The sequence below is a fragment of the Enhydra lutris genome, unplaced genomic scaffold (assembly GCF_002288905.1).
Source record: "Enhydra lutris kenyoni isolate GAN:26980312 unplaced genomic scaffold, ASM228890v2 scaffoldscaffold23, whole genome shotgun sequence".
Lineage (NCBI taxonomy): Eukaryota > Metazoa > Chordata > Mammalia > Carnivora > Mustelidae > Enhydra > Enhydra lutris.
The window spans coordinates 25,636,710-25,661,485 of NW_019154107.1; the positions used below are offsets into that span (position 1 = coordinate 25,636,710).

At 36.3% G+C, this 24,776-nt stretch overlaps 1 protein-coding gene across 8 annotated transcripts in view; it reads left to right on the forward strand.

Moving 5' to 3' along the window:
* Positions 1-22,389, forward strand: part of LOC111150336 (lysine demethylase 6A) — a 203,904-nt gene extending 181,515 nt beyond the window's left edge. For 5 of the 8 annotated variants that reach the window (XM_022507787.1, XM_022507789.1, XM_022507792.1 and 2 more), the window contains 5 exons: positions 852-1,039; positions 1,839-1,980; positions 17,282-17,408; positions 19,847-20,017; positions 21,168-22,376. In XM_022507787.1, the coding sequence (XP_022363495.1) occupies positions 852-1,039; positions 1,839-1,980; positions 17,282-17,408; positions 19,847-20,017; positions 21,168-21,197 (658 nt within the window). In that variant the 3' untranslated portion in view covers positions 21,198-22,376. Of the gene's footprint in view, positions 1-851; positions 1,040-1,838; positions 1,981-17,281; positions 17,409-19,846; positions 20,018-21,167 lie in introns of all 8 variants that reach the window. The other 3 variants (XM_022507788.1, XM_022507793.1, XM_022507791.1) reach the window with 1 other exon arrangement.
* The last annotated feature ends 2,387 nt before the right edge of the window (positions 22,390-24,776 follow it).

Below are 24,776 nucleotides of genomic sequence, written 5' to 3' on the forward strand. Positions count from 1 at the left end.
GGACAGTAAAGCCTGCTTCTTAGCTCTAAAGGAAAGAAACGTTTCCATTCTGCACATTCTTCCTTCCCCAAAATGTAGCTAATTGAATTTTATAAACTTCTCTTGAAGGAAAAGTTGCTTTCTAGTTTAAAATATACTTAATATTATATCATGATGAAGTAGAAAAAGAAGTCAGATTTTAAAGTAAAAAGCTTAGTAAGATCCATAGAATGTTTCCAAAGTACATTGGTGGTGGTGGCAGTGATGATGGTTGGTGGTGCATGTGTATGATTGTTCATTTTTTATGAAGTTGTTTTCAGCTGCATAGTTTTAACTAGTATTGAAACTCTAGAGACTGACATCCTGTCTCCTTTTCCTGCTTAGAATTCAAAACAGTGGTAGAGACCATTCTGTTTTCCACTTTGCCTCAGAAATCAAAGTTTCTAATAGTTAATTATATCTGCCATAGTGTTCCTGTTTATGGACTTAAGTGACTTGATGTCAATTCCACCTTCCATTTATTTACCTTTTAGAGATTTCTTGGTACTCCAGGACAAAGGGTTCAGTCAAATAACCTTTAGTGAAATGAAATTCAAAGTTAATGTATGTAACTGTTACTTAAAAGGAGCTTTGGATTTCGTTTGGATCTTTGAAAAATCAACTGAAGGTAGTAGTACTGATCTTGGAGTAAGTTACTCAATATTTAATTGTAATTAATTTTACGTTACATATGGTAGTTCTTAACTGCACAAGCAGTTAAGTTACAATGCAGTGTGAATGAGCATGTTTTAAGAAGTTTTGACCTTGTTTTCCAGTCTTATTAAGGAGCTTTATTAAAGTATTTGATCCATTTGCATTATTTTTTATTTCAGAAACAATTTGAATTTCCTCATGGGTTCTTGGTGGCCCAACCTTGAAGATCTTTATGAAGCAAACGTTCCAGTGTATAGGTTTATTCAGCGACCTGGAGATTTGGTCTGGATAAATGCAGGCACTGTTCATTGGGTTCAGGCTATTGGCTGGTGCAACAACATTGCTTGGAATGTTGGTCCACTTACAGGTATTTTAAAGAATATGCTAAAAAAAAAAATTTAATTTTTAAAGGATTGTATCTGATAGATTTTTTTTTTCTTGGAATATAACTCAATAGAAACAGGAAGAAGAATTCTGTCTCCTTGAATAAAATTTTAATTTGTAGTACAAGAAATTAAATTCAAATGAACAGGTAGAAATATAAAGACCAAAAATCTCAGCAAATAACAAATTTATGTATTTGTATACAAGGAAGATACACTTTTAATAATTTTTAGAGTGCTTGATTTTGTTTTATAAAGGAAACCCTTTATGGGAGAAGGCAAAATAGAGTGGTTATTCATTCTTTCAAATTTTTCTTTTATCTGATATGTTGTATGAATAGCCCTAGTATGTCAAAATCTGTTTGAATTATGCATGCCTTCAGGCAGTAGATAATTCAGAATAAGAATAAGGCCTTTGAAGCCAGAAAGACCTGGATTAGGACCAGGACCTGGCTCTTGCAACTTTGGGCAAGTTATATAACCTCTCTGGGCCTCAATTTCTTCATCTGTATAATGGGAATAATAAAATTAATAAGGTAGTGATAAAAATGAAATGAGATAATGTGTAAAAATAGCTCAGCACAATGCCCGGCACATAGTTACAGTAAGCACTCTTTATGTGTTCACTATTATTATTGTCATAATTATCAAAGAAACAACTTATTTTTGTAATCTTTTGAGGTTTCAGAATTGGTATTGATATCATCTGAGAAGGTGATAATGGTAACTTCATATCTTTTGGTACTTTGGGTTGCTATTTTATAACTTTTTTTTTTTTCCTAGCCTGCCAGTATAAATTGGCAGTGGAACGGTACGAATGGAACAAATTGCAAAGTGTGAAGTCAATAGTACCCATGGTTCATCTTTCCTGGAATATGGCACGAAATATCAAGGTCTCAGATCCAAAGCTTTTTGAAATGATTAAGTAAGTGCTTTCTAAAACTGCTGTAGTCCCTCTCGTTTTGGGGAGTGTTAACTATTCAGTACTTCCCCCCCCCAATATGTTGACATCACAACAAAATGGTCCAGAAGTCTAGTAAAATGTAATACAAGAATCCACACATTAAAAATATTTTTCCCTTCCAGATAGTCAGTACACTGTGGTACAAAGAGAAATGAAGGCACACAAATGATTCTAAACCAGTAGATTCACAAGCCTGTGCTTCCCCACTACTCTCTGAGCCACCTGATAATCTAGGAGAACTTGAGTTTTAATATTGAAAGACTGCCCTTGGTATCAGAGGGAGAGAATGGCATCACAAAATAATTGTTGGTACAGATAAATTAGCATTTAATATAGGGACTTAACTAAAATGGCCATTTTTAAATTGTTTTAATGAAATCATCCATCTTACAATTGTCCCTTTTCTTAGCTGCTTTAAACACCTAATACAAGTTATTTGAATATATATATCGTACTAAGCTTCTCATGTATTGTCAGTTTCTATCTTAGCTAGTTCATAAATATATTTAGAATATTTTCAAACAGTGCTATATAGCAGTGTTTTCTATCACTCTTGCCCCTACCCTGAAAAGGTGGGTGATTCTGGTCAAAGAAATAATGGAAAAATGATGGATTAGATAAAGTTTTACAAGTCCTTTATTCTTTTAATAGTTTTTGTAAAATATTTTGGAGACTGTTAAGTGTTGGTATGTTTTGTGAATGGGAAAGGAGGAGGGTTATATGTGTTTCCCAAACTTATTTGTTTGACCAGTATCTTCTAAAGAATTGATCTCCTCAGAAACTCATTGTGGAATACACTGCTTTATACTCAATGACAAAATATTTATAGTTTCCATCTTTGTTAAAGTAGTGCTTATAATTATTTCTCCTGTAGCTATATTAATTTGGTCAGCATATGTTTTCAAAATATATCTTCTGAAAGTAATCCTGTTTTAATAAAGTGTTTTCAAACCTAAGTCCAAAATTTCATTCAAACAGAAAATGCGTGGTCAAGGTAACACACCTCTAGATTATCTTACAATATAGTCCTTTATCAGTTGCAGTATTTTAGCTAGTCTTGGGCAGAAGTAGTAGGGGAGACAAGAGGTAACAAAACCCAAATCATAACAAATAATGTACAAATCCTTTTTTTTTTTTTTTTTTTAAAGTTTAAATTCAGTTGGGGCACCTGGGTGGCTCAGTGGGTTGAGCCTCTGCCTTCAGCTCAGGTCATGATCTCAGGGTCCTGGGATCGAGCCCCGCATTGGGCTCTCTGCTCAAACGGGGAGCCTGCTTCCCCCTCTCTCTCTGCCTGCCTCTCTGCCAACTTGTGATCTCTCTCTGTCAAATAAAAATAAAATATTTTTTAAAAAATTTAAATTCAATTAATTAACATATAGTATATTATTAGTTTCAGAGATAGACAGTAATTCATCAGTCTTATATAATACCCTGTGCTCATTACATCACATGATGTACAAATCCTTTTAAAAAGTTGGATCTTGGGTACCATAGTCTGTAAATGTAATTGGCAGTAGGGTGTGAGGGGTTGTCTATCCATTTATCTTACTATATTTGACAGTGGTACCTTGCTCTGAAGGGCAAGTTCAGGGTTACTTTTGGATGAAAAATGATTTAAAGTTGCTGAAGATGTTTAGTAAATTTGAGATAGGCATAAACTAGAGGCTGATTCAGATCCCCGGAAGATACAGGGATGGTACAGCATAGAAACGATTTCTCTAATAGCTGTATAGATTGAAAGTGACTTATGGACATTGGGGAGGGTATGTGCTATGCTGAATGCTGTGAAGTGTGTAAACCTGGCGATTCACAGACCTGTACCCCTAGGGGTAATAATACATGATATGTTAATTAAAAAAAAAAAAAAAAAAAAAAGAAAGTGACTCATTACATTTTAGATAGATTAGAATTTTATAATTGGAAAGGATTTTTAAGGTTATTTAGTCAAAACTACTACTAAGTGCAGTAATCTATTCTGTAGCCTCCATAATTTGTGGTCATCTAGCAGCTTGTTGAACATTTTCATTATCTCACTGTAGTTCTTGAAAATTCTTTACAGATTGGCCCAAGATCTCCCTGTCATTTGGTCCTAATTCCCTAAATATGTTTCAGATTTATGCAAAATATATCCCATTCGACAAGTGTTTAACAACCAGCTCTGTGCAGTGTTTAAGTTAAAACCCCTCCCCTCGGGGGTTTTAAATTCTGGTAGAGCAAGACAGAGAGACCACCAGACAGATAAATAAATTACTAACAAGTAGTATGAATAAGATGAAATGCATAATATTTGGGTGGTGGTGGGGGGAAGGGTAGGAGTGTTGCTTTTTCTACAGTAATCAAGGAAGGTGTCTGAGAAGATGAGTTTTGTGTTTAGACCCAAATACTGAGATGGAGTCAACCAAAGACCTAAGGGTAGAACACTTCAGGCCTGAATGGCTAAATTAGGAATAGCTTTGGCATGTTTGTAGAACAGGAAGGCCAGTGTATAGCAGAATGAGAGAAAGAAGGGGGTTGCAGTAAGCTCAATGAAGTGAGCAGGAACCAGATTGGACATGGACTTCTAGGTGTTACAGATTACCATTAGATTGTAAGCAGGAGACTGATGGGTTCTGTTTTAAACTTTTAAGAAAATGAATCTGGTTGCTTTGTAGAGAATGGATTCCAAGGGGGTGTGGGTGTATAGTTAGAAGGCAGTTGGAACAGGACAGACCAACCTAGACAGACATTTACCCATGGGGGTAGAGAGAGGGATCAGACTAGGGTCTTTGGTGGAGCTGAAGCTCACAGAACTTGCTCATACGTTGCAGGATGTGGGGAGGAAGTGGCAAGAAAGAAAAAGAAATCAAGGAAGATCATTGTCATATTCTCTTCTTCCTACCTGGTCTTCATTAATTTAAACATCTCTCGCCTCTATCATCGTTTTCATCCCTCCATCCCCATCATCCTTGTCATCCTTCTAGACTCCCTCCAGTTTATCATCATCCCTCCTCTTAATTTTTGAAATGTTGAGCATTGACACTCATACTCATTTTTGTTACGAGGTTGTGTTGAAATTGGATACATATAATTTGGAAGTATTTCAACTTAAAATTACCCATGGTACTGTTGTTCCTCATACCTACCTTATTTTTTAACCTAAATGCACTTACATACTCATTTTACTCCCATTTTTACTCTGTGCTACAAAATATTCAGTCATTTGAATCTTTATTGTGTTCCTCATTATATTAAGAATTCTGCTCCCAGCTGGAGTTGTCATGAGATGTGATTAGCAAGCTCTTTCTGTCCTCACACTGATTGAAATGTTCACTATAAATATAAATTCAGACCCCTAAGCTTTGCTTTATAAACATCCCTCTTAAAACATAATCATTCAGCTGTTAACCAAAAACGTACTTTTCACCAGCCAACATTGTGCCTTTTCTTTCATTTGTACTTTCCATAATTTAATGAATATTTGCTGATTGTATACACGACTCTAGGGTAGGCACTGAGAGGGTATATGTTTGTCTGTGTGTATCTGGTGTGTAGGTCTTGTCTTGAAGTAAAAGTGCATATAAATAGATACTTTGAAAGAAATACAGCAACAGATCCCACAGGATTCTTCCCAGCTCCATGGAATCAGAAGAGTCTGTGTATTCTGGGAAGCAGGTAATTGATGTAAAGGGTAAAGATGTGGAGGCAATGAAAGGAAAGAGGACAGAGGAATACCACCTAAAGCCAGTTTAAGACCAGACTGTCATGCCATCAGGAAGATGCTTCTGTTCGTCTACAAAGTAATGCATACCGTGTCTGCTTCAGTCCTGCACAGTCACATATTCCTCTGGTGAGGGAATGAATCTCTTTTCCTCACTTGAGCGCCGGGTGAAATTGTTGGCTTATGAGGAGAGGCCCTGTTGTGCTACTACAGTCACACTCGTCATGGTCAGGCTGCCGACCCGGTGCGAGGCTCGGGGGAGCTCTCCTCCTGCCCAGAGCACCACCAGCAAGTGCGTACTCACGCCAGGTCATCTTTTCTTGCTCTTCTGTCCCCAGCACCTGCCTCTCTTGCTCCTCTCTCCTGACTTCTTCCCTACTGGGTATTTGCATGATCTTAAACCCATATATGATATGACTCTGTTAATGTATGTGGTGGTACATTCTAGCTTGAGGACAATGTGTGTGAGGAGTAGTAGAACAGGATGGAGTTGTAGAAGTTCTTTGTGGCAGATAGTGCATTGCGTACCAAACATAAGTCTATTCTGTTAGAGAGCTTTTGATGGGTTTTTAACTAATATGATCTAATTTGGGTTTTACAAAGTTCTTTCTAGCAGTTCAATAAACAGAATAAGATTTTGGATGGTAAGAGAAATGAGTGAATCAAAGATAGTTTGGGTTTTCAAGTCTGGGTTCTACGTGGTTTCAATAGTAATGCTAGTTAATAAATTGATTTGGGGGTGGCACGCCTGGGTGGCTTAGTTGGTTAAGTGTCCAATTCTTGATACCAGCTTAGGTCAAGATCTCAGGGTTGTGAGATCAAGCCTCTTATTGGACTCTGTGCTCAGATCTGCTTAAGATTCTCTCCTCCTCCCTCTGCACCCCTCTCCCCACCAATCACATGCTCTCTGTCTAAAAATATATGTAAAAATAAAAAGAAATTGAGTTTGGTACTTAACTGAGCACTAAGAAAAGTGCTTCCCAGACTGTATCTGAGTTCTACCTCTCAGCAACCCAGCGTCACCCAGGTGGTTAGAGCCAGGATTAAATGCTCAGAGCTGTCTTGTATGGAAGCTACTTGTATGTATCTTTGACACAGGACTCCATTTAGGGGTTGTGGCAAGTTTGAGTAGCCAATAAAATAGTTGGATAGAGCTGTTTAGCGGAAGTTGTACAAAATACAGAACTCTAGAGAGCAGAGTTAGAGCTGGCAGACTAGAGGGTCTTCTATCTAGCCATTTGTGATTGCCTTGAAAGAAGGGGGGTAGGGAGTTGGCCACAGAGCTTAGAGAAATACTTCTATTTAAGAAAAGCAAATAGTGAACCAAATGAAGGTCAGAAGATAGCATGGGGAATGTATTATTACAGAATAGAAGGGGTCTTTTTCCACAAGCTTGGCTTTGCTGTAAAATCGTACCCACATCATTGCTTTGGTCTTCAAGCCTAGTATCTTGCCAACGAAGGAAGTGGTATTGGTTTTTCCTAGCTTGCGAGCTATACCAATTCTTAAATCATGGTTCTTCCTTGCTATTTCTTTCCTTGGCCAGAGTCATTGTCTTCATCTCCTGTCCACTCCACCATCCATAGCAATTTGGCTTTCTGCCTTAAATATGCTCCAGGCAGTTCTCTTGGTGAGGTTACCAGTGACCAACTAAGCTAAACATACTAAAGGCACAAATGCAAACTTTCTTTAAAATCTCCCATTTGTACCTCAGATCTGACCCCCACTTAACATTGTCAGCCCACAACCCAATACTGCATTTAGATGTGTGCTCGAATTTTCCATTATTTTTGCTACTCTATTTTGTAATTTTTACACTGCCCCCCTTTTTTCTCCTTGTTTGAATTATCTTTAAGTAAGGCATTAACTCAGTATATATTGAACATGTGAATTGTAGGCTATTTTAAAAGAAAAAAATTACCAGCTCCATGTAAGAAGTGGAATGGAGAAGATACATATACAAAATAGTCCTCTTCCTAAACTCCTGAATTACTGTTTTTAGTTCTAAATACTGTGAATCAACCATGTGTAAATTTTTGGGTCTTCATAATTATTAATCAGAAACAACATAAATGAAATTTACCTTGTGCCTTTACATCCACTCACACATTCAGCTCCACCCAGTTCTTTTCATGCTTTCATATTTGTTTCATATTTATTGTGAACTGAGTTTGTGGTGTGATACTATGCTGAGGGAGAAAGGGACTTGATCACTTCTCAGGCCACTTATAATAAATGGGGAAATAGTGAATTAAAATACGGGATCTTTGCTTATGAAGATACTGGTTTTAAAAATGGGGGAACACAGAGGATGGCACTTCTGAGAGAGGGGAACATTAAGGAAAGGCCTCACAGAAGCAGTAGTATGTACCTCCATAGTCCATTATCCTGAACCCCATAGGCCAAATGTGGTTTGGTATCCAGAATTCTTCGGGTTTAGAAAAGAAATACAGTGCATATATATTTTGTCCTTCTAGTGAGGTCTATGGCAGTATCCTAGAATCAAACACATTAATATTTCTGCAGTAAAACACAGCCACCGTTATGAGATAAGCAAAAACTAGAAAAAGCCACAGGTCAAGTTTCAGCACCAAGTGAGTTTATGCAAAATTTATGAAAAATTTGTGGGAGTGTAGTAATAGATCATGTACCTATGTTGGCACCGAGTGATTTAATAATGGGAGAGCAATGTTCTCTCCTGTTGCCCCCCTGCTAATTCCTCATTATCATTTTGAGAACGAATTACCTGTTATTACCTGTTATTTCAACAAGTCAACATTACTCTTGATTTTTTTTCTTTGCACTTCCCAGGTTCAAACTGGGTCTTTCAGAGTCCTGCAATTCCATTAAGTACTTTATCTGAGTAAATCATGTGGTAATCTTTCAATTTCTACATCCTAGTTGTTTTACTAAAATACACTAATTTTCATTCTCTGCTTCACGTTCTTCCAAGTACTTTTTGCATTGGCATGAGTCAAAAGAATATTCATTATCTTGATTATTACTTCCTTCATTTCATAATGCAGTAACCTTGACTTAAAAAGTTAACAGCCTAACTCCTTAGAAGAATTTTACTGGAAGCTCAGTGAGTAACTTTCTCTTTTGATTTCCTTTAACTGTCTAAATGAACATGGACTTTATTCCATATACCCCCATATGTTATAAGCAAACTTCGTTTCTCCTTCTTTAGCCAAACTTTTAAGTGTCTTTTTAGGTTTAAGCCCTACTTTGTTCATATTAGTTGAAGAGTATAGATTTAAACTTAGGATGCTAAAAATTTCAGGTAGACTTCACATTGGCAGCAGCCACCAGTGGGAAGCCTTGAGAATTTTAAATCTTTTTTAGGAGTGCCTGGGTGACTCAGTTAAGCATCCAACTCTTGATTTTGGCTCAGGTCATGATCCTTTGGGTTTTGAAATGGAGTCCGGAGGTCGGTTCTGTGCTGGGCATGGAGCCTGCGTAAGATTGTCTCTCTCTCTCTGCTCTCCTCCCACTCCTAGCATGCTTGCATACTCCCTCGCTCTCTCTTAAAAAAAATAAAAAGAATTTGAAATCTTTTTAATAATGATCAAATTTGCATGTTAGATCACTTGGCAGCAAGATTCAGCAATAAATGGAAGGCAGAAGATTTGGAAGAATAAATGAGAAGGTAGTTGACGCAGTTCAGATAAGAGGAGGGACAAAGGTTAGAGGGTGATTGGGTGGTGGAGGTGAGAGAGAGGTCTGCCAGTGGGGCTTTTCCTTGGGTAGGCAGTGGGACATTTATACTTGTTGATGAACTGGGGGTAATAGAAGAAGAGAGGAAATGTTGTAGATGTGGGGAGTGATTACCAGCTTGGCGGACGTCAGACATGCAGAACTTGAATTCCTCCTGTGATGTTGTAATGGGGATCTCTGTTAAGTAGCCAGATGTCTGCATGGCTCTGTTGCTGTGAAAAGGAGTCTGGTACACACATTTGTAGCTTTCACCTGGCTGGCAGGTAACCCTCCTAAGGTGCTGGCTGTTAAGTTTTCTGAACCATTAGCTATTTTAAAAATAGAACAATGCCTATACAAAGAAATGAATTAAGAAAGACTATCTAAATGTAAAGCTACTGACCTTTAACTCATTGAACTGTGACATTTTTTCCATATGAATACCCTGTTCTCCTTTAAAATATGTCAGATTTGCATTTAATGCATTGCTTCATGCCCCCACTCCCAAACTTGTTTATACTTTTCCTCCAACTTTTTATTTTGTAATTTTAAAAATCTACCAAAAGTGAAAGACTAGTACTGTAAATGCCCATATAACCTCACCTGGAGTTGTCAGATAGGTTTTTGTCACATTTACTTAGCAGTCTCCACATAGGCATATGCACACACTTTTTGGGCTGAGCCATATGTAAAAGTAATTTGCAAACATTATGACATGACCCGAAATGCTTCAACCTGCATCTCTTAAGAATAAAGATATTCTTGTGTAACCACAGTACTGTTTAACACATGTAAAAAAATGTGAAATTCAATAGTAATTAGCTAATGAACAGTCTACATTTGAAATTCCCCAACTATGCAAAAATGCATTTTTATAGCTTTTATCTCTCCCTGCACCACCAGCCCCTGTGATGCTCACACTGAATTCAGTATGTAATTATTGTGTCTTCAGTCTCTTTGAAATCTAAGTCTTTTTACATGATTTTTTTTCCTTCTTTTCTTTTCTCTTCTCTTCTTCTCTTTGCTTTGCTTTTCTTTTCTTTTGTAGGACAGCATACCTCTGTTTCATACAGAGTTCCACATTCTGGATTTGTTTTCTCAAAATTTTATTTGGGTTGTACATTTTTGAGAACTATTGAACATACTTTAAGTAAATGCCTATCCTGCTCCAGTATAAACTATGTCATAGGTATTTTCATTAGTAGGTCTTGAGTGAATGAAGTTTTATTAAATTAGGCACTTTAAAACCTAAAATTGAGGGTGGGGAGATTATTGATGCTGATTATCCATCTTCATCATAGTATACAGTTTTTACTCTCTGGTTTTAATTTTAAACTAGTTGAGCTAAGAGAAACCTCATTCTTCGAAAATTCTTGATTCCCATTTTCAAATATTTGAGGTGCATTGCTGTGGCCTACATTTTCTCCCTGTATAGTGCTCAGTCTCTTTTTAACTTCACTTTCATAAGACTCATATATTCGTTACGTTTTAGCATTGAAATATTCCTTTTAACAGGACCCTTGAAAAGGAATCAAATGATAGTGTAGCAAGTAAGCTCTGGAGACTCGTGGTACTGATTAGATTTCCCTGTAGATAACAGGCTTTCACAATACTTAGATTCCTTTAGATGCAGTTGAATGGTTTAATCTCAATAGTAGATAAGGCGAAGTCTAACAAATATGGTATAAATTGCTGCAATCATGTTGGGCTGTTAGCAAGTTAATGTAATGATAGTATGTTTTCCTAATACGTTGGAAACTGGTTCCACCACCACCTACTTTGTTAGTTTCACTTAAATTGCTGTGATGGTAAGTAGTTCAGTACATTTTCAAATGTCAAAAACGGAATGCCAAATACCCATTTTCCTCTGAAAAATTCAATGTTAGGAAGTCTCAGATTTAGGAGGAGCATATCAGATAGTATGCTGAGGAGTAGAAGGTTAATTTTCAGAATATACATTCTCTTATCAATCTCCCTGTAATCTGCTGAGTTAATATACATTCTAAATACACTAATACCTTATAAGCCAGTACTGGAAAATAAATTTTCTAAAATTTCAGAAGTATCAATTCCATTGAAAACCATCCCCCACAAACTTAAGTTATTGTCATATCATTTTGTCATACTTTTGACCACTTACAATGCACTCTTTTAAAATCTGTTTTTAAATGTGCCATTTTATATGCACAGTATTAATGCTTTATACTTCTCTGTGCCTTTCGTGTATATGTGATCATTATATGTTTGTTATTTTCTTTTCCTTTGTAATTTTCCTAAGTCGTAGGCTCTATGCTATTTGATATCTCAGTGAGGTATTATTACAGGCAGGGCAGCACTGTGTAGCTGTTGGGAGTCCAGTCTGCCTTCAGATCTCAGCTGCTCCATTTATTGGTAGTGGGGACCATGCGCAAATCACCAAACTTACTAGCCTTTGTTTCCTTTCCTGAGAAAAGGGACTAATAATGGTATCTTTCTCATACACCTTGTGTAAGTATTATATGTGTCTTAGCATAGAGGAAGCACTATGATAGCTGTAATAATTAGTAATAGCAGTTAATAGCAGTAAATGATAGCTATTATAATTATTAATACTAATATTAGTTCTAGAAACCTCAGTCATCTTCTGTTTTTCAGGTATAATATTCATGGACCTAGGGCAGTGGTTCTCAACTGTGGGTAGGTTGGTCTCCCCTGACCCCCCTTCTTCAGGGCACATAGGGCAGTGGCAAGATTTGAACGGGAGGGGTACTGTGGATATTTTGTGGGTAGAAGTTACAGGTACTGCTAAGCATCCCACCCTGCACAGGACAACCCCTCAAAACAACAAATTTCCCCGTCAAGATAACAGTAGTGCCTCCAGTGAGAAATCCTGACCTCATGGGATATGGACTTAACACCTTTTAAATAATCTGTCCTATGTTCTTTTTGGTATAATTATTATATATATATAGTTATATATGTATATATATAGTTATATATAACTATATATATATAATTATATATAGTTGGCATTCATTGCACAATTTTTTTCAGATTAAAAAAAACTCGGTTTACTAATTATTTTTTTTAACACAGTTTAAGAATTTGACATGTTGAATTTAAATACTGATCACTAATTGCCAGACAGTAATTTAAGCATTTTATATAACACCTGTAATTCTCATAATAGCAGTAATAGTTGTCCTCTTTTTGCAGTGAGGAAACTGAGGCACAGAGAATATGAAGTATGTGTGGAGCTGGGATTTGAACCCAAGCAATCTAGCTCTAGAATCTGCTCTTATCTCCCCCCTGAAGCTTGCTTTCTATAGTCTCTTAAAGGCTTTTATCATAAAAATGTGATTCATGAAGTTGGTATAATACTAATGTCTATTGAAGAATAATGCTATAAATTTTAGACGTTGTTTCCAATTTCATCACTTATGAAGTAAGAGGTTTGCACTGGTTCTTACTTCCTGATCATAAAATCAGCAGAGACTCTTGATAAAATAGATTTCTAGTCTCTGTTCCTAACAGGTAAATTCAGAGCTCTATGAGAAGAACTCTGGAAATCTCTCTCACAGTGGCCTAGATGAATCCTCTGATCAAGCAAGCCCCTGACATCTTAGACTAGATTAGAGCTCTTAAAACTAACAACATCTTTGTTTTCCCTTTTTTGGTACATATTATAGATTATTACCCTATTTACATAATAAAACCTTTATCATAAGCACAGAGGTTTTGGATATACCTTAAAGCAAATTATTCATTATTAACTCCCTTTTCCCTTTGATTCTCATTTTTTAATGGATAAATGAGGTATACTCCAGCTCTGTGGTAATGTCCAGTTGGCCTAATAATTGATTAAGAGGGTATGGCCATGAAGACCACTCCATAGTTAGTATAGATCCTAATGCTATTGTCCTGAGGCTGGGTCTTCTGAAACACCATTGGGTTAAATATGCAGTGCTTTATGAGAACACTGAACAAACAAAATCTAAAAGTTCTAAAACTCTGCATCCTCATGGGTAACATTTGCTTTCATGCTTGATCTTTCCATCCAAGAGTTTAAAATTCTTAACTCATTTTATCATTGACTGAGACCTTGATTTTCAGCCATGTGGTTGGTTTCAATGAAACTGTTAGATGTCTTACTGACATTTAGACACTCACTGTTGTAGGGGTATGAAACCCTGGTGACAGGTGGCAAGTGTGTTTCAGGGGCTTACATGTTGGCTCACTTTTCCTGGATGGCTCTTTAGTAAGAGAGATTGGTCAAGGCAGGGCACCTCTTGGTGTACTTCAATTTGTACCCCATCTGCTGCTTAGTGGCTAAGATTGTTACCATAAAGACTTGTTGTATCAAGTTAACCCATGTTTCATCTGTCTCCACACTGGTGTTTGGGAACTAACTTTGGGAACTTAGTTAAGTTGCCTCTGGAATGTCTGAGTAGTCCCCAGTGTTATCTTCACTTCGACATAGTATACTAGCTTTATTCCCTTATTCTCCTACCCCAGAAACATCCCAAGATTAAAATCTTGTAGCAACAGTTGTTTGTTCCCTGAATAATCCCCATACTAGCTTTATTCATGGCATTCCTGCTGCCTGGAATATGCGTTCCTCCCACCTCTCCTTCTCCTCACATCTAAATTAACAGCTTCTTTATGAAATTCTGTGATTTCCCATCTCCCCTCAGTGGAAGGTGAACTTCTTCCTTTTAGCATTCATGGTATTACTTTATCTTTTGCCCAATGTATTGATTTATGATATTATTCATAATTATTTGTCCTGTTATCTTCAGTTTCCTTATTCTGCTATTCCAAGTATATTTGCATTTCTATCCCCTGTGTAAAGCTGTTTTACTAAAATTCCATCCCTCTTGAGGTTCCATCTTTGCAGATGGGTTTTTGGGTGGATTAGATTCTACTGTATAACATGCCCTCAATCAGCCTCTTTGTTGTGGTTTTCTTCCAAGCCAGAGCTGTCTTTAATATCCCCTGCCTTTTTGTGTAGTCTTTCATCCACACAGCTAAACACAGGGTCCTGAAACCATACTGATCTTAAAAGTCACAGAATTTCCTGCTTTTCTAGCTCCTAAAATCATTTCTGACCCTGTTCCTAAAATGCATTTGTTAAAAACAGCATCTTCTATCCTCTACATTTTTATACTTTTTGCTAGTGATTTATTATTTTGTTTTGAATAAGTTGCATTTTTAATTGCTGTAAGATTAATTTATTAAAATTCAGCAAAACTAAAGGGAAGAGGAAATGGCAGCAGTGATTTTGTTTGACTCTTAGTTTTTAGCTCTTCAGTACACTCAGCTGTTGTCCTCACGTAAAACCAAGGCCTAAAAGCAGAACCAGATGACTGTTAAGTCCTGAATAGTATCTGTGTCTTCCCTAGGCATCCTTTCCCCAAATGTTTTTATTTTCTATTTATTTTTCTCTACCCTTCAGTTGAATCACATCCTCTAGGACAGGCTTATTGCTGTGGGCTCCAAAAGAGCCTCTCTCTCTCTCAATTCTCCTTCTGTTCCAACTGCTACCTTTTGGAAATGGGAAGAAACAAAAAATTTTACTGTTAAGGAAAAAAACCAAAGGGCAAGGGGGAAACCGCAGTTTGGTTATTTGTTGTCAGACGACATTAGTTGGACTGAAGATTTTTTAAGATTCCAGTATCTCACAAAATAAAAATTCTGGAGCTGTGATCCCAGAAGCAGCATATTCATGGCTTAGTATTTACTCTTAATGTAACTCTGGCTCTAATCCTTTATTGTTTGTAGGAAAAAAATACATACTGATTGCCTTCTTCTGGATAAAACTACCAAACGAGCTATGAGTTATAAACTACATCTAACTGCCAAAGTAGCCCATAGCATTGGAGATAAAACTTCATTCGCTGAGTAGAGTGGAGTAATGCTCCCCAGAACCACAAAACCAGACTGTGCTGATAGAGCTTCAAGAATCTCATCTTCTAAAGAGACAAGGGGGATCAGGCAGGTAAAAAGAGACCAGAAAGAAGAGAGTACAGTGTGAGCTAGTGAGGGGAGGCTTAACATTTTGTTTTCCCAAACCCCTAGCCCAGCCACTTAAAAAAATTAGCTTCATAACATCAGGCAAATTGAGCTTCCCTGAGCCCTAGTTTGCTCATTGGTAAGATATGGAGATAAGAGTGACAGGGCTGTTGAGAGGTCTGCATGGCATAACATGTCTGAAGCACTTCATACCATGCCTCCTGTTTCTTACTTTTAATTATTCATGTACTTTGTTATTTTATTATTTTTCTTTATTTGCTCACACGAGAGCATAGTGGAGTGTGCAAATCTTCCAAAGGTACCTGCAAAGTTTTAGGCATTATTTTCCTATGAAAGAGACCTCGTTTTGAAGCCCGGCTTGGCAAACTTGTTTAGTAAGATCAGTGGCTTCAGAGGTGAATTGTGTGTGACACAGGAAAGGGGAAAGGGAGGAGCAGGTACTGTTCAGGAGTTGGTGGCATAGTCTCGAGTTCTGTCTCCTCGCTCTTCTTTTTGCCATGATCTGACTTTCTGCTTGCTACCTCCCCTGACACGTCTCCTCCCAAACACAGCTGTCCTGTGTTTGACTTGCAAACCACAGTCTGAAGCATTATTTTGCTTTTAAATAAGTTAAACACAAGAATTGCTGAAGCCAGATTAAGAGCGAAGTTCTTTGACTATGATACTGAAAAGATCTGCTTTTTAACTGTAAAGTTGCTATTGTAAGGTTTGTTACATAAATTAACAGGTTTACATATATTTTAGGTCCATATTTTTACATTGGCTTAATTTACATGGGTTCTGATAAGTACCAATACTTTAACCTTGTAACTTAGGAAAACAGCAAGGACATATAAATTCAGAGAAATCAAATAAGCTGTTATCAAGCTTTAAATTTTACTTGTAAGTAATTGAATGATTATCTAGCACATACTATATGCCAGGCACTGTCCTAGGCAACAAATAAAACAGACAAAAACTTTGCTCTCAATTAGCAGTCAGTTGCTAAACTCATTTCCTTTTCTTTAGGGTATTTTCGTTGTCTGCATTTTAGAGCTGCAAAGTGCCTTAGAGATCATCTAGTCCAACTTCTCTTTCAAATGGAGAACCTGAGCCACTAATTCACAGGAGAGTAAAAGAGACTTTAGCAGACAAGTTCAAGTAATGACAGCAGACTGTAGGAAAATCAGCACAAATTGTGAGAATTCAGTATTGTTAGCATCATAAGTATGAATTTAGAAAAGGTATAAGTTATAAGAAGAGTTCACTTGTGTTAATATAAATGAAAGATTCTATGTTATCCTCAAGTTAAAATCAAGTGATGTCTTTTTTCCTCTTTAACGCTATAGTGAAACCAATTTTGTGTCATGCTAAATGTATAGTTTTCTGTGTATAGACTCAAACTTTTCAAAAGCAGCTGTACAAGATGATGCTGTTTCTGAGTGTCTAGGTAGTGCTGACAGAAATAATGTGCCTTCCTGCCTTAATAGAATCATAGCAGTTGAGATTTGGAATTTAGACCCCTTATGTCAAGGATGAGGAGATTGACTCGCAAAGAGGTTAAATTGACTTGCCCAAATAAGAGCCAAATCTAGCAACTTCTATTTAAGCAAGGAGTCAGGTATTTTATATTAAGATCACTGTATTTTGATATTCAGATATCAATTAATTTTCAACTTTAAGTGATACAATTTTGTCATCAGACTTGCTGAGCATTGGCCTTATTTTTTAAATAAGAGACTATCCGAGAAATTGACAAAAAAAAAAAAAATTGATGAAGTTGCAGATACTAGAACCAAGTCTCTAGGAGTATATCTTTGATGCTAAAGATCTACAATATTCTGTTGCTGGTCACAAATAATTTTTCCCCCATAATAGGTATTGTCTTCTGAGAACTCTGAAGCAATGTCAGACATTGAGGGAAGCTCTCATTGCTGCAGGAAAAGAGATTATATGGCATGGGCGGACAAAAGAAGAACCAGCGCATTACTGTAGCATTTGTGAGGTAAGTAACTATTGTTGTCCAGCGTTGTTCTATAAAGCCTCTTAACTCTCTACTTTTGGTTTCTCTTTGGCTACTTTTATTTTAAATTTATAAATTTGTAAGTCTATAAAATTTATAAAGAATACTTATACTCCTATCCTGCATCTTACTGAAATTGGCATTATATTCAATCTTGTTATTTTCTTGTTACCTAGCTATTACATTAAAATTTAGTCTCATGACTTACCATTTCACTAACAGTGAATTGACTCTTAAAGTAATTATGACAGAGTCATTTATCTGGTAGATGTTTAACAAATGATAATCATCAAGAAGTTTAGTCTTGAGATTTTAAACTGGGAATAATCCAGATGTAAGCTGATGAAAGTAAACTGGATGTAGTTCAGTATAGCTCCAGGCAGATTAATGCTCAGCCTCTCTGGTGCAGTTCATAGAACATTGGTCAGTCTTCTGTGGCCAAGGCTTGCAAGAGAAGCAGTAACAAATACTAATGTAATACCTGTTCTGAAGGAGCTTACATTCTACTCAGAGAAGACAAATTATAAACAACTAATTATAATGTACGTAGGACTGTGGTGAATGCAACAGAATGAATGGATCTTACTGTTGGGATAACACCGAGGGGGAAAATGACCTAATTTTCACTTCTAGTATTGGCATAAGAATTCCCCAAAGTACTAACATCCTTGAAGGATGAGTATGACTTCAGTGGGCTAAAAAGTGATGAGAATTGGAAGTGGAGCGAATGTTATTATGAGCTAGCTGTAGGCACAACATGGGAAATGAAATGGCTTGTTCGGAAAAGGGTAAGTAGTCTGGTGTGGCTGGAATACAGACTATACAAATTCAACCTACAAGTCTAGGTGGGAGGAACCTTTACAGAGCATCTCAAATGATTTTAAGGAACTTGATACTTATTCTGAGGTCGTTGAAGCCATCAAAAGAATGTTGAGCAGGCAGCCATGTTGGATATGTGTTTGAAAGAGAAATGTGATTGGAGAAAATGGAGGTAGGAAGCTGTTGCAGTGGTTTTAAGAAAGATTTGTTATCTTTACGCCTACATGAGATTGCAATGGGAGTATTAAAGAAGGAGAGGAATTTAAAAATATTTAGAAGGTAAAATCCACAAGACAGCTCATTACATGGCAGAAGTGAGGGACAGGTCGAAGAATGCTCACAAATTGTCTGGCTCAGGTCACCAGGTTCATGTTGTTGCCTACTGATAGTAATGATAGAGTCGTGAACACTGGGATTTTAATTAACACACTGTTCAAAGAAAATAGGAGGTGATGAGAGGTTTCTGTCATTGAATAAATTCAAGGATACACCAAAGCCAAGGGTATCAGTGATCCATTCCAAACATTGAAATTCTGTATTCAGACATTGACTTTTATTTGAAATGATTGACTCCATCAGCTGTTTTAATGTTGTGCAACCTGCAAAGTTAAATCTTTGAGAGATCAGATAGGTTGTGGTTAGGTTTGTTAAACCTCAGAAAAAAACCGAGATGAATGAATAAACTTTTCAGAATTTCAGAATGACTCCTGTCCCTTAGTGTTATTTTATCCCACCTGAACCATAGCAGCTCATCAGTCTTTCTGTAAAAGGTAGAGGTATTATTTCTAAAATCATGCTATACTCATGAATGTACCTTTTGCTTATACGCCTGTTCCTTAACATGAGGCTTATAGCTGAATGCTCACCTGTCAGTTTCCTTGTCTGTAGTAAATCAGATTATATTTATTCAATGAGTGTGTTTTGAGTGTGTTTTGAGCATAGCTCTGTGCTATGTTTTGGAGGTGCAAAAGTGAGTAAAACATAGTCATCTTTGAGAAGTTCAGTCTATGGGAGAAGACCACTATCCACACCCAGTGCTCTGTGATGAGTACTGTTACAGAGAAGTAAATGGAAAGTGACAATCACTTTCTTCTGATTGTATACCATTGTTTCAGATTTAAAACAAAAACTGGCTGACCTTGATCAACTTTTTTTCTTTTTTAATATTTTATTTATATTTATTTGACAGAGAAAGAGATCACAAGTAGGGAGACAGGCAGGCAGAGAGAGAGGGGTAAGCAGGCTCCCTGCTGAGCAGAGAGCCCGATGCCGATCCCAGGACCCTGAGATCATGACCTGAGCCAAAGGCAAAGGCTTAACCACTGAGCCACCCAGATGCCCCCTTGATCAACTTTTAAATTAGGCTTTTGCGAGCGGTTGTAAAGGGTTTGTCATTTGCATTACCACTTTGGGTTTGGTGCAAAATAAACCTGGTCTATTAAAGATTCTCAAACATGGCCATGTTTGTGTTAGTACCTACTCTTAACCAGAGATCACTGTCCACAATTCCATGTAAAGTAGAATTCTATGGTTATACTAAAACAGTACAATAAATAAATACCATTCTCTCTATTGAACTCTTTTTCTCTTGCATAAAATAGGTGGAGGTTTTTGATCTGCTTTTTGTCACAAATGAGAGCAATTCTCGAAAGACCTACATAGTGCATTGCCAAGATTGTGCACGAAAAACAAGCGGAAACCTGGAAAATTTTGTGGTGCTAGAACAGTATAAAATGGAGGACCTGATGCAAGTCTATGACCAATTTACATTAGTAAGTGAAATCAGCATGTGAGTACATACTTAGCTGGATAGGGAAGCAGCAGTGTTTGTTCTGCCACCTGATAAGTAGGAGGTAATGAAATATTTAAATTTTCCTTTTGCTTGTTAGATACTACATGAGGAAGTACTTATATCATTCCCCTCTCCTTCACTTCCAAGTGTTTATGCCTATAAAATTGGCATATTTCATTTTCAGTTTTCTTGCTGGGTGAGTCCAAGCCTAAATGATGTCACCATAATTACATTTTAAAATCTTTCTGTGCTTTTAGAACACTATCCTATCCTTTATGCCATTTGATATCAGTTGATAAAATGTGTACATAGGGTTAGTAGTGTCCACAAAATGATTCAGTAAGTGTGGTCTTAAATAGAATTCTGCTTTTAGAGCTAATTATATGTATTTAAAATTCTGTCCTTGCCAGAAGTATTAACCTTATGGGAATATTTGATGGAGCTTAACTTCCTAATACATTATATAACCTTATGAAGCTCAGGTATACTTACAAATATTACACAGTTTTTAATTTTAAGCAGCAAATGCTTAGATGGAAGCATTTTACTCTAGCACATCAATAGTTTCATGAATAGAAACACAAATACGATTTATGAATTGTTGATTTCCTCCAGTACTTTTCTCTGCATATATGATCAAAAACCGAATTATTGAAATTTAGCTCCTAGTTTCACTTAAGTGGTCTTTAAGATTCCTTCAAGAAGAAGAAAATTATCCGGAATATGTTAAACAAAATATATTATCTCGTTGAGAAAGCTTCTGAAGCCAGTCACTAATGAAATTATAATTGATTTATGAAACCATTTTCCGTAAGCCTTTTTTTTTTTTTTTTAAAGCAATCTAAAAAATGGTCAACCTAATAACATCCTAAGAGCTTTTAACTAATGGGGAAGTACAGAAAAATGTGGGCGCACTGAGGAGAATAATGGCCTCGGACCCTTAGGAAAATTGGCCAGAGGGGAGACAGTAGTTAAGGGAGGTTCTGTGTTGACATTGTGTAGCAGGCTGTTAAACTTTCTTTTGAGAATTGTTCCTTCCCCACCTTCATAAGCAGACGGTGTTTGTAGCCTTGAGCTAGGAAATGCTATTAACCATTTGTGTGCCAAAGTAACATACCTTTTATTTTCAGGCTCCTCCATTACCATCCTCCTCATCTTGATATTGTTCCATGGACATTAAGTGAGACCTTTTCTGCTATTCAGGAAGTAACTCAGTTCTGCACCACTGGTTTTTGTAGCTATCTCGTAAGGCTGCTGGCTGAAAACTGTGTCTTGCAACCTTCCAAGTGCGGAGTGTCAACCAACTGGACAGGGGAGAGCACTGCTCCTACTCCAGGACTCTCACAAAGTGATCAGCTGTACTTCAGAAAAAAATAATAAATTCCATGTTTTGTATATATCTGACAAAACTGGCAACATCATACAGACTACTGACTTGAAAACAACCTCTTTTATATTTCTCTATTTCTGGGCTGATGAATTGGTTTTCATCTATCTTTTCCCCTTCAGAATTTTCCTTGGAAAAAAAATATTAGCCTAGCTGGTCATTTCTTTGTAAGGTAGTTAGCAATTTTAAGTCTTTCTTTGGTCAACTTTTTTTTAATGTGAAAAGTTAGGTAAGGAACTTTTTTACTGCTTTTATGTTTTTCTGTCTTGTTTTGAAACCATGACGGTTATTACACTTTTGGTTCCTAAATAAAATGTTTAAAAAATTAACAGCCAAGTCACAAAGATAATGGATTGCACATAGACTAAGGAATAAACTTCAGATTTGTGATTTTTGTTTCTAATCTTGATGTAAATTTACACTATTTATAAATACATATTTATTGCTTGAAAATATTTGTGAATGGAATGCTGTTATTTTTTCCAGATTTACCTGCCATTGAAATTTTAAGGAGTTCTGTAATTTCAAACACTACTCCTATTACATTTTCTATGTGTAAATAAAACTGCTTAGCATTGTACAGAAACTTTTATTAAAATTGTTTAATGTTTAAAGAGTTTTCTATTGTTTGAGTTTTAAAGAGACTTTATGTACAGTGCCCAGTTTTTGTTCATTTTTCAAATCTGATTATATATATTTTATATATACTTATGTCTGTATATATAATATATATAGAAATCTGGATATATATGTATAAAGATTTAGAACTTAAATTTTTCTCGTTTTAAGTTTCAACATCTATGGTAGATTTTTGAGGTGTCTACTGTAAAGTATTGCTTACAAAAGTATGATTATTTTTAAAGAAATATATATGGTATGTATCTTCAAGACCTAAAATGTCAGACTGGTTTATTGTTAAGTTGCATTTACTGCAATGACAGACCAATAAACGATTGCTGCCAAAACATAGTATAATAGTAGAAAACAAATAGTGATTGAACTTAAGATTTTAAAGGGAATGTTACATGGGCTTGATAAATCTTGTACATTGCTAAGTAGAGTTTTATGTGGAAAAAAAAGGGATGAAGGGCTCTATTTTAGAATGCAAATAAATTAAGAGACTTATTTTTTAATGTTAGGCAATTTTGAAATTTCATGCTTTCCTGCTTGCATGATGTGGTTGGGGTGTTGGGGGGAGAGTCTACAAATCCATATCTGGTAAAAATACAGCAAGCTATATTAGCATTAACAAGTCACTTCTAGTTAACAGTAGTATTTCACTTTATAACAATGGTACCTTGCATTTGGCACATACTCTCTTTTTATCACACTGTTCTTTATAAGATTTTCTAGGAAGCTTTCGTGAAAAAGCATAGAGAATGCTAGAAATGGAGTTATATTTATGACTAAAGATAATTTATAATACTGTCTTGGGAAATGCCGTGCTGATTGCATTAATCAAGTATTCTTGTTCAGATAGTTTTGGAGTATGTTGTCCTCCTAGAAACAGTTCGAAGGCTTGAAAGCATGGAGATATTTTATTTAATTAGTTAATTTGGTAAATATTGAATATCTACTAGCAGCAGTCATCTCCCATTTATAACTTCAGAAGGAAATACTTACAAATCTATTTTAGTTAAGGAGTAAGAGTGCTTGTCTAAGTGCTGCTTAGGATTTGTAACCACTAATATTTTTGAAATAAGACAGACTTTTTTGCAAATAAAAATCACGAGCCAACTATCCAGAAGCAAAGATTGTAAGAATGCTAAAGATACACCTAAATGTTGCTTAGCCAATTCTAGTTTATCTTACTGACTCAGTGTCTTATTTTCTATGGTTTTATAAAGATAGTTTATTGCCAAGATTAATAGAGGTTGTCTGACATTTAGGAGTAATTTAGTGCTATTTCACCAATACATACTTGTAAGTTTTATGTCAAGAATAATACTTGCTCAATTTAATTTTGAATGGGTAGAGGATAGGAGATAGAAATCAAACACATCAACATTACTCTGAAGTATAACTAGATAAATTCCTGTGTAAACTGCTTTCTTTTCATCTATTTAATATCCTTTATAATTTACATTTTTCCGGTTTCAGAAGAAACAAATTTCTTTTTACTGCTCTATGTATAGGTAAATCCCATTAAAAGCACACTTTCTCCAGATGCCTTAATAACACCCATTGTTTAGAGAAAGAAGCTAATTACAAAATATATAAAAAAGCAGATGGTGATCCAGACAGTGGGAGCTCAATCATATTCTTTTCTCTTTATAACCAGTTAAATAGGAAATCATGTACCATCAGTAGAGCAGTTCAACTTGCTTTTTAACCTGTTTATGTTAATTTAAAAAAAAAAGTGGCTTTTTCATTTTGAATTAAACCTAAGTTGGTTTCTAAAAGTAGTAAATTGACACAGCCTTCACAATTTCAACTGAAATCTAAGATCACATGATACTATGAATTTAACTGAAATGAAGTGTCTGCTTCTCAGAACCTAGTCATTAAGTCTTTAAATTATTGTCCTGTGTATTTTCATTTAGTCAGTATATTTAGCATCTCCTAAAAGCAAATCTAAGATGTGATCCCTGTCCTCTGTCCTCTCCACACACATCTAATATAGGAGATTGATGAAATACATCAGGCAAAACCTAGAAGAGGTAACAAGAAGGGTAGTATCAGGGCCTGTATTTTAGTGTGGTTTACATCACACCTTCCTGAGCCAAGAGGATTTGGCCAGGGGATTGGGGGAGCACTAAAAGAAAGGGCAGGAAGGCTCCAAGATATGGCTTTCGCCTCTGCCATGAGCAGTGTTTATACTTTACCCTGTACTTAATATGGAACTGTCCATGGGATTTAAACAAAAGAACAGCACTGAGTTGCAGTAGTCTTCCTGCCTGTTTTAACACACTCCACATTGCTGCCAGAGGATATCTCCAAAGCAGGAAATTTAGGTGAGAGAGGATTTGGATTTGAGCTTTGGGTGTTGGGAGGTTGGAAATAAGAGCACAGACTGGGAAGATAAAGTTGAATTCCACAGGACCCATAAGATGTCTTCAAGTGAGTGGGGTGCTTCTTACCAGAATAGGGAATACAAAAGTGTGGTTCTGGAGGCAGAAAGTAATGAACTCCTTGTAGGGCATCTAAGTAGTTGGAATTAGGAGAGGCCTGGTCTGGAACCATGTATCTGCTCTTCATTGAGGTGGTGCTTAGAGCCAGAAGAGATGGTATGATCCAGGAACTGTGGTAAGGAGAGGTAGACCAAATACCCACTAAGGCATGTCACATATAAGAGAAAAGGAGATCGCAAAGGAGAAGAAAGCTAAACCAGCGAGCGTGTTGGACAAACTAG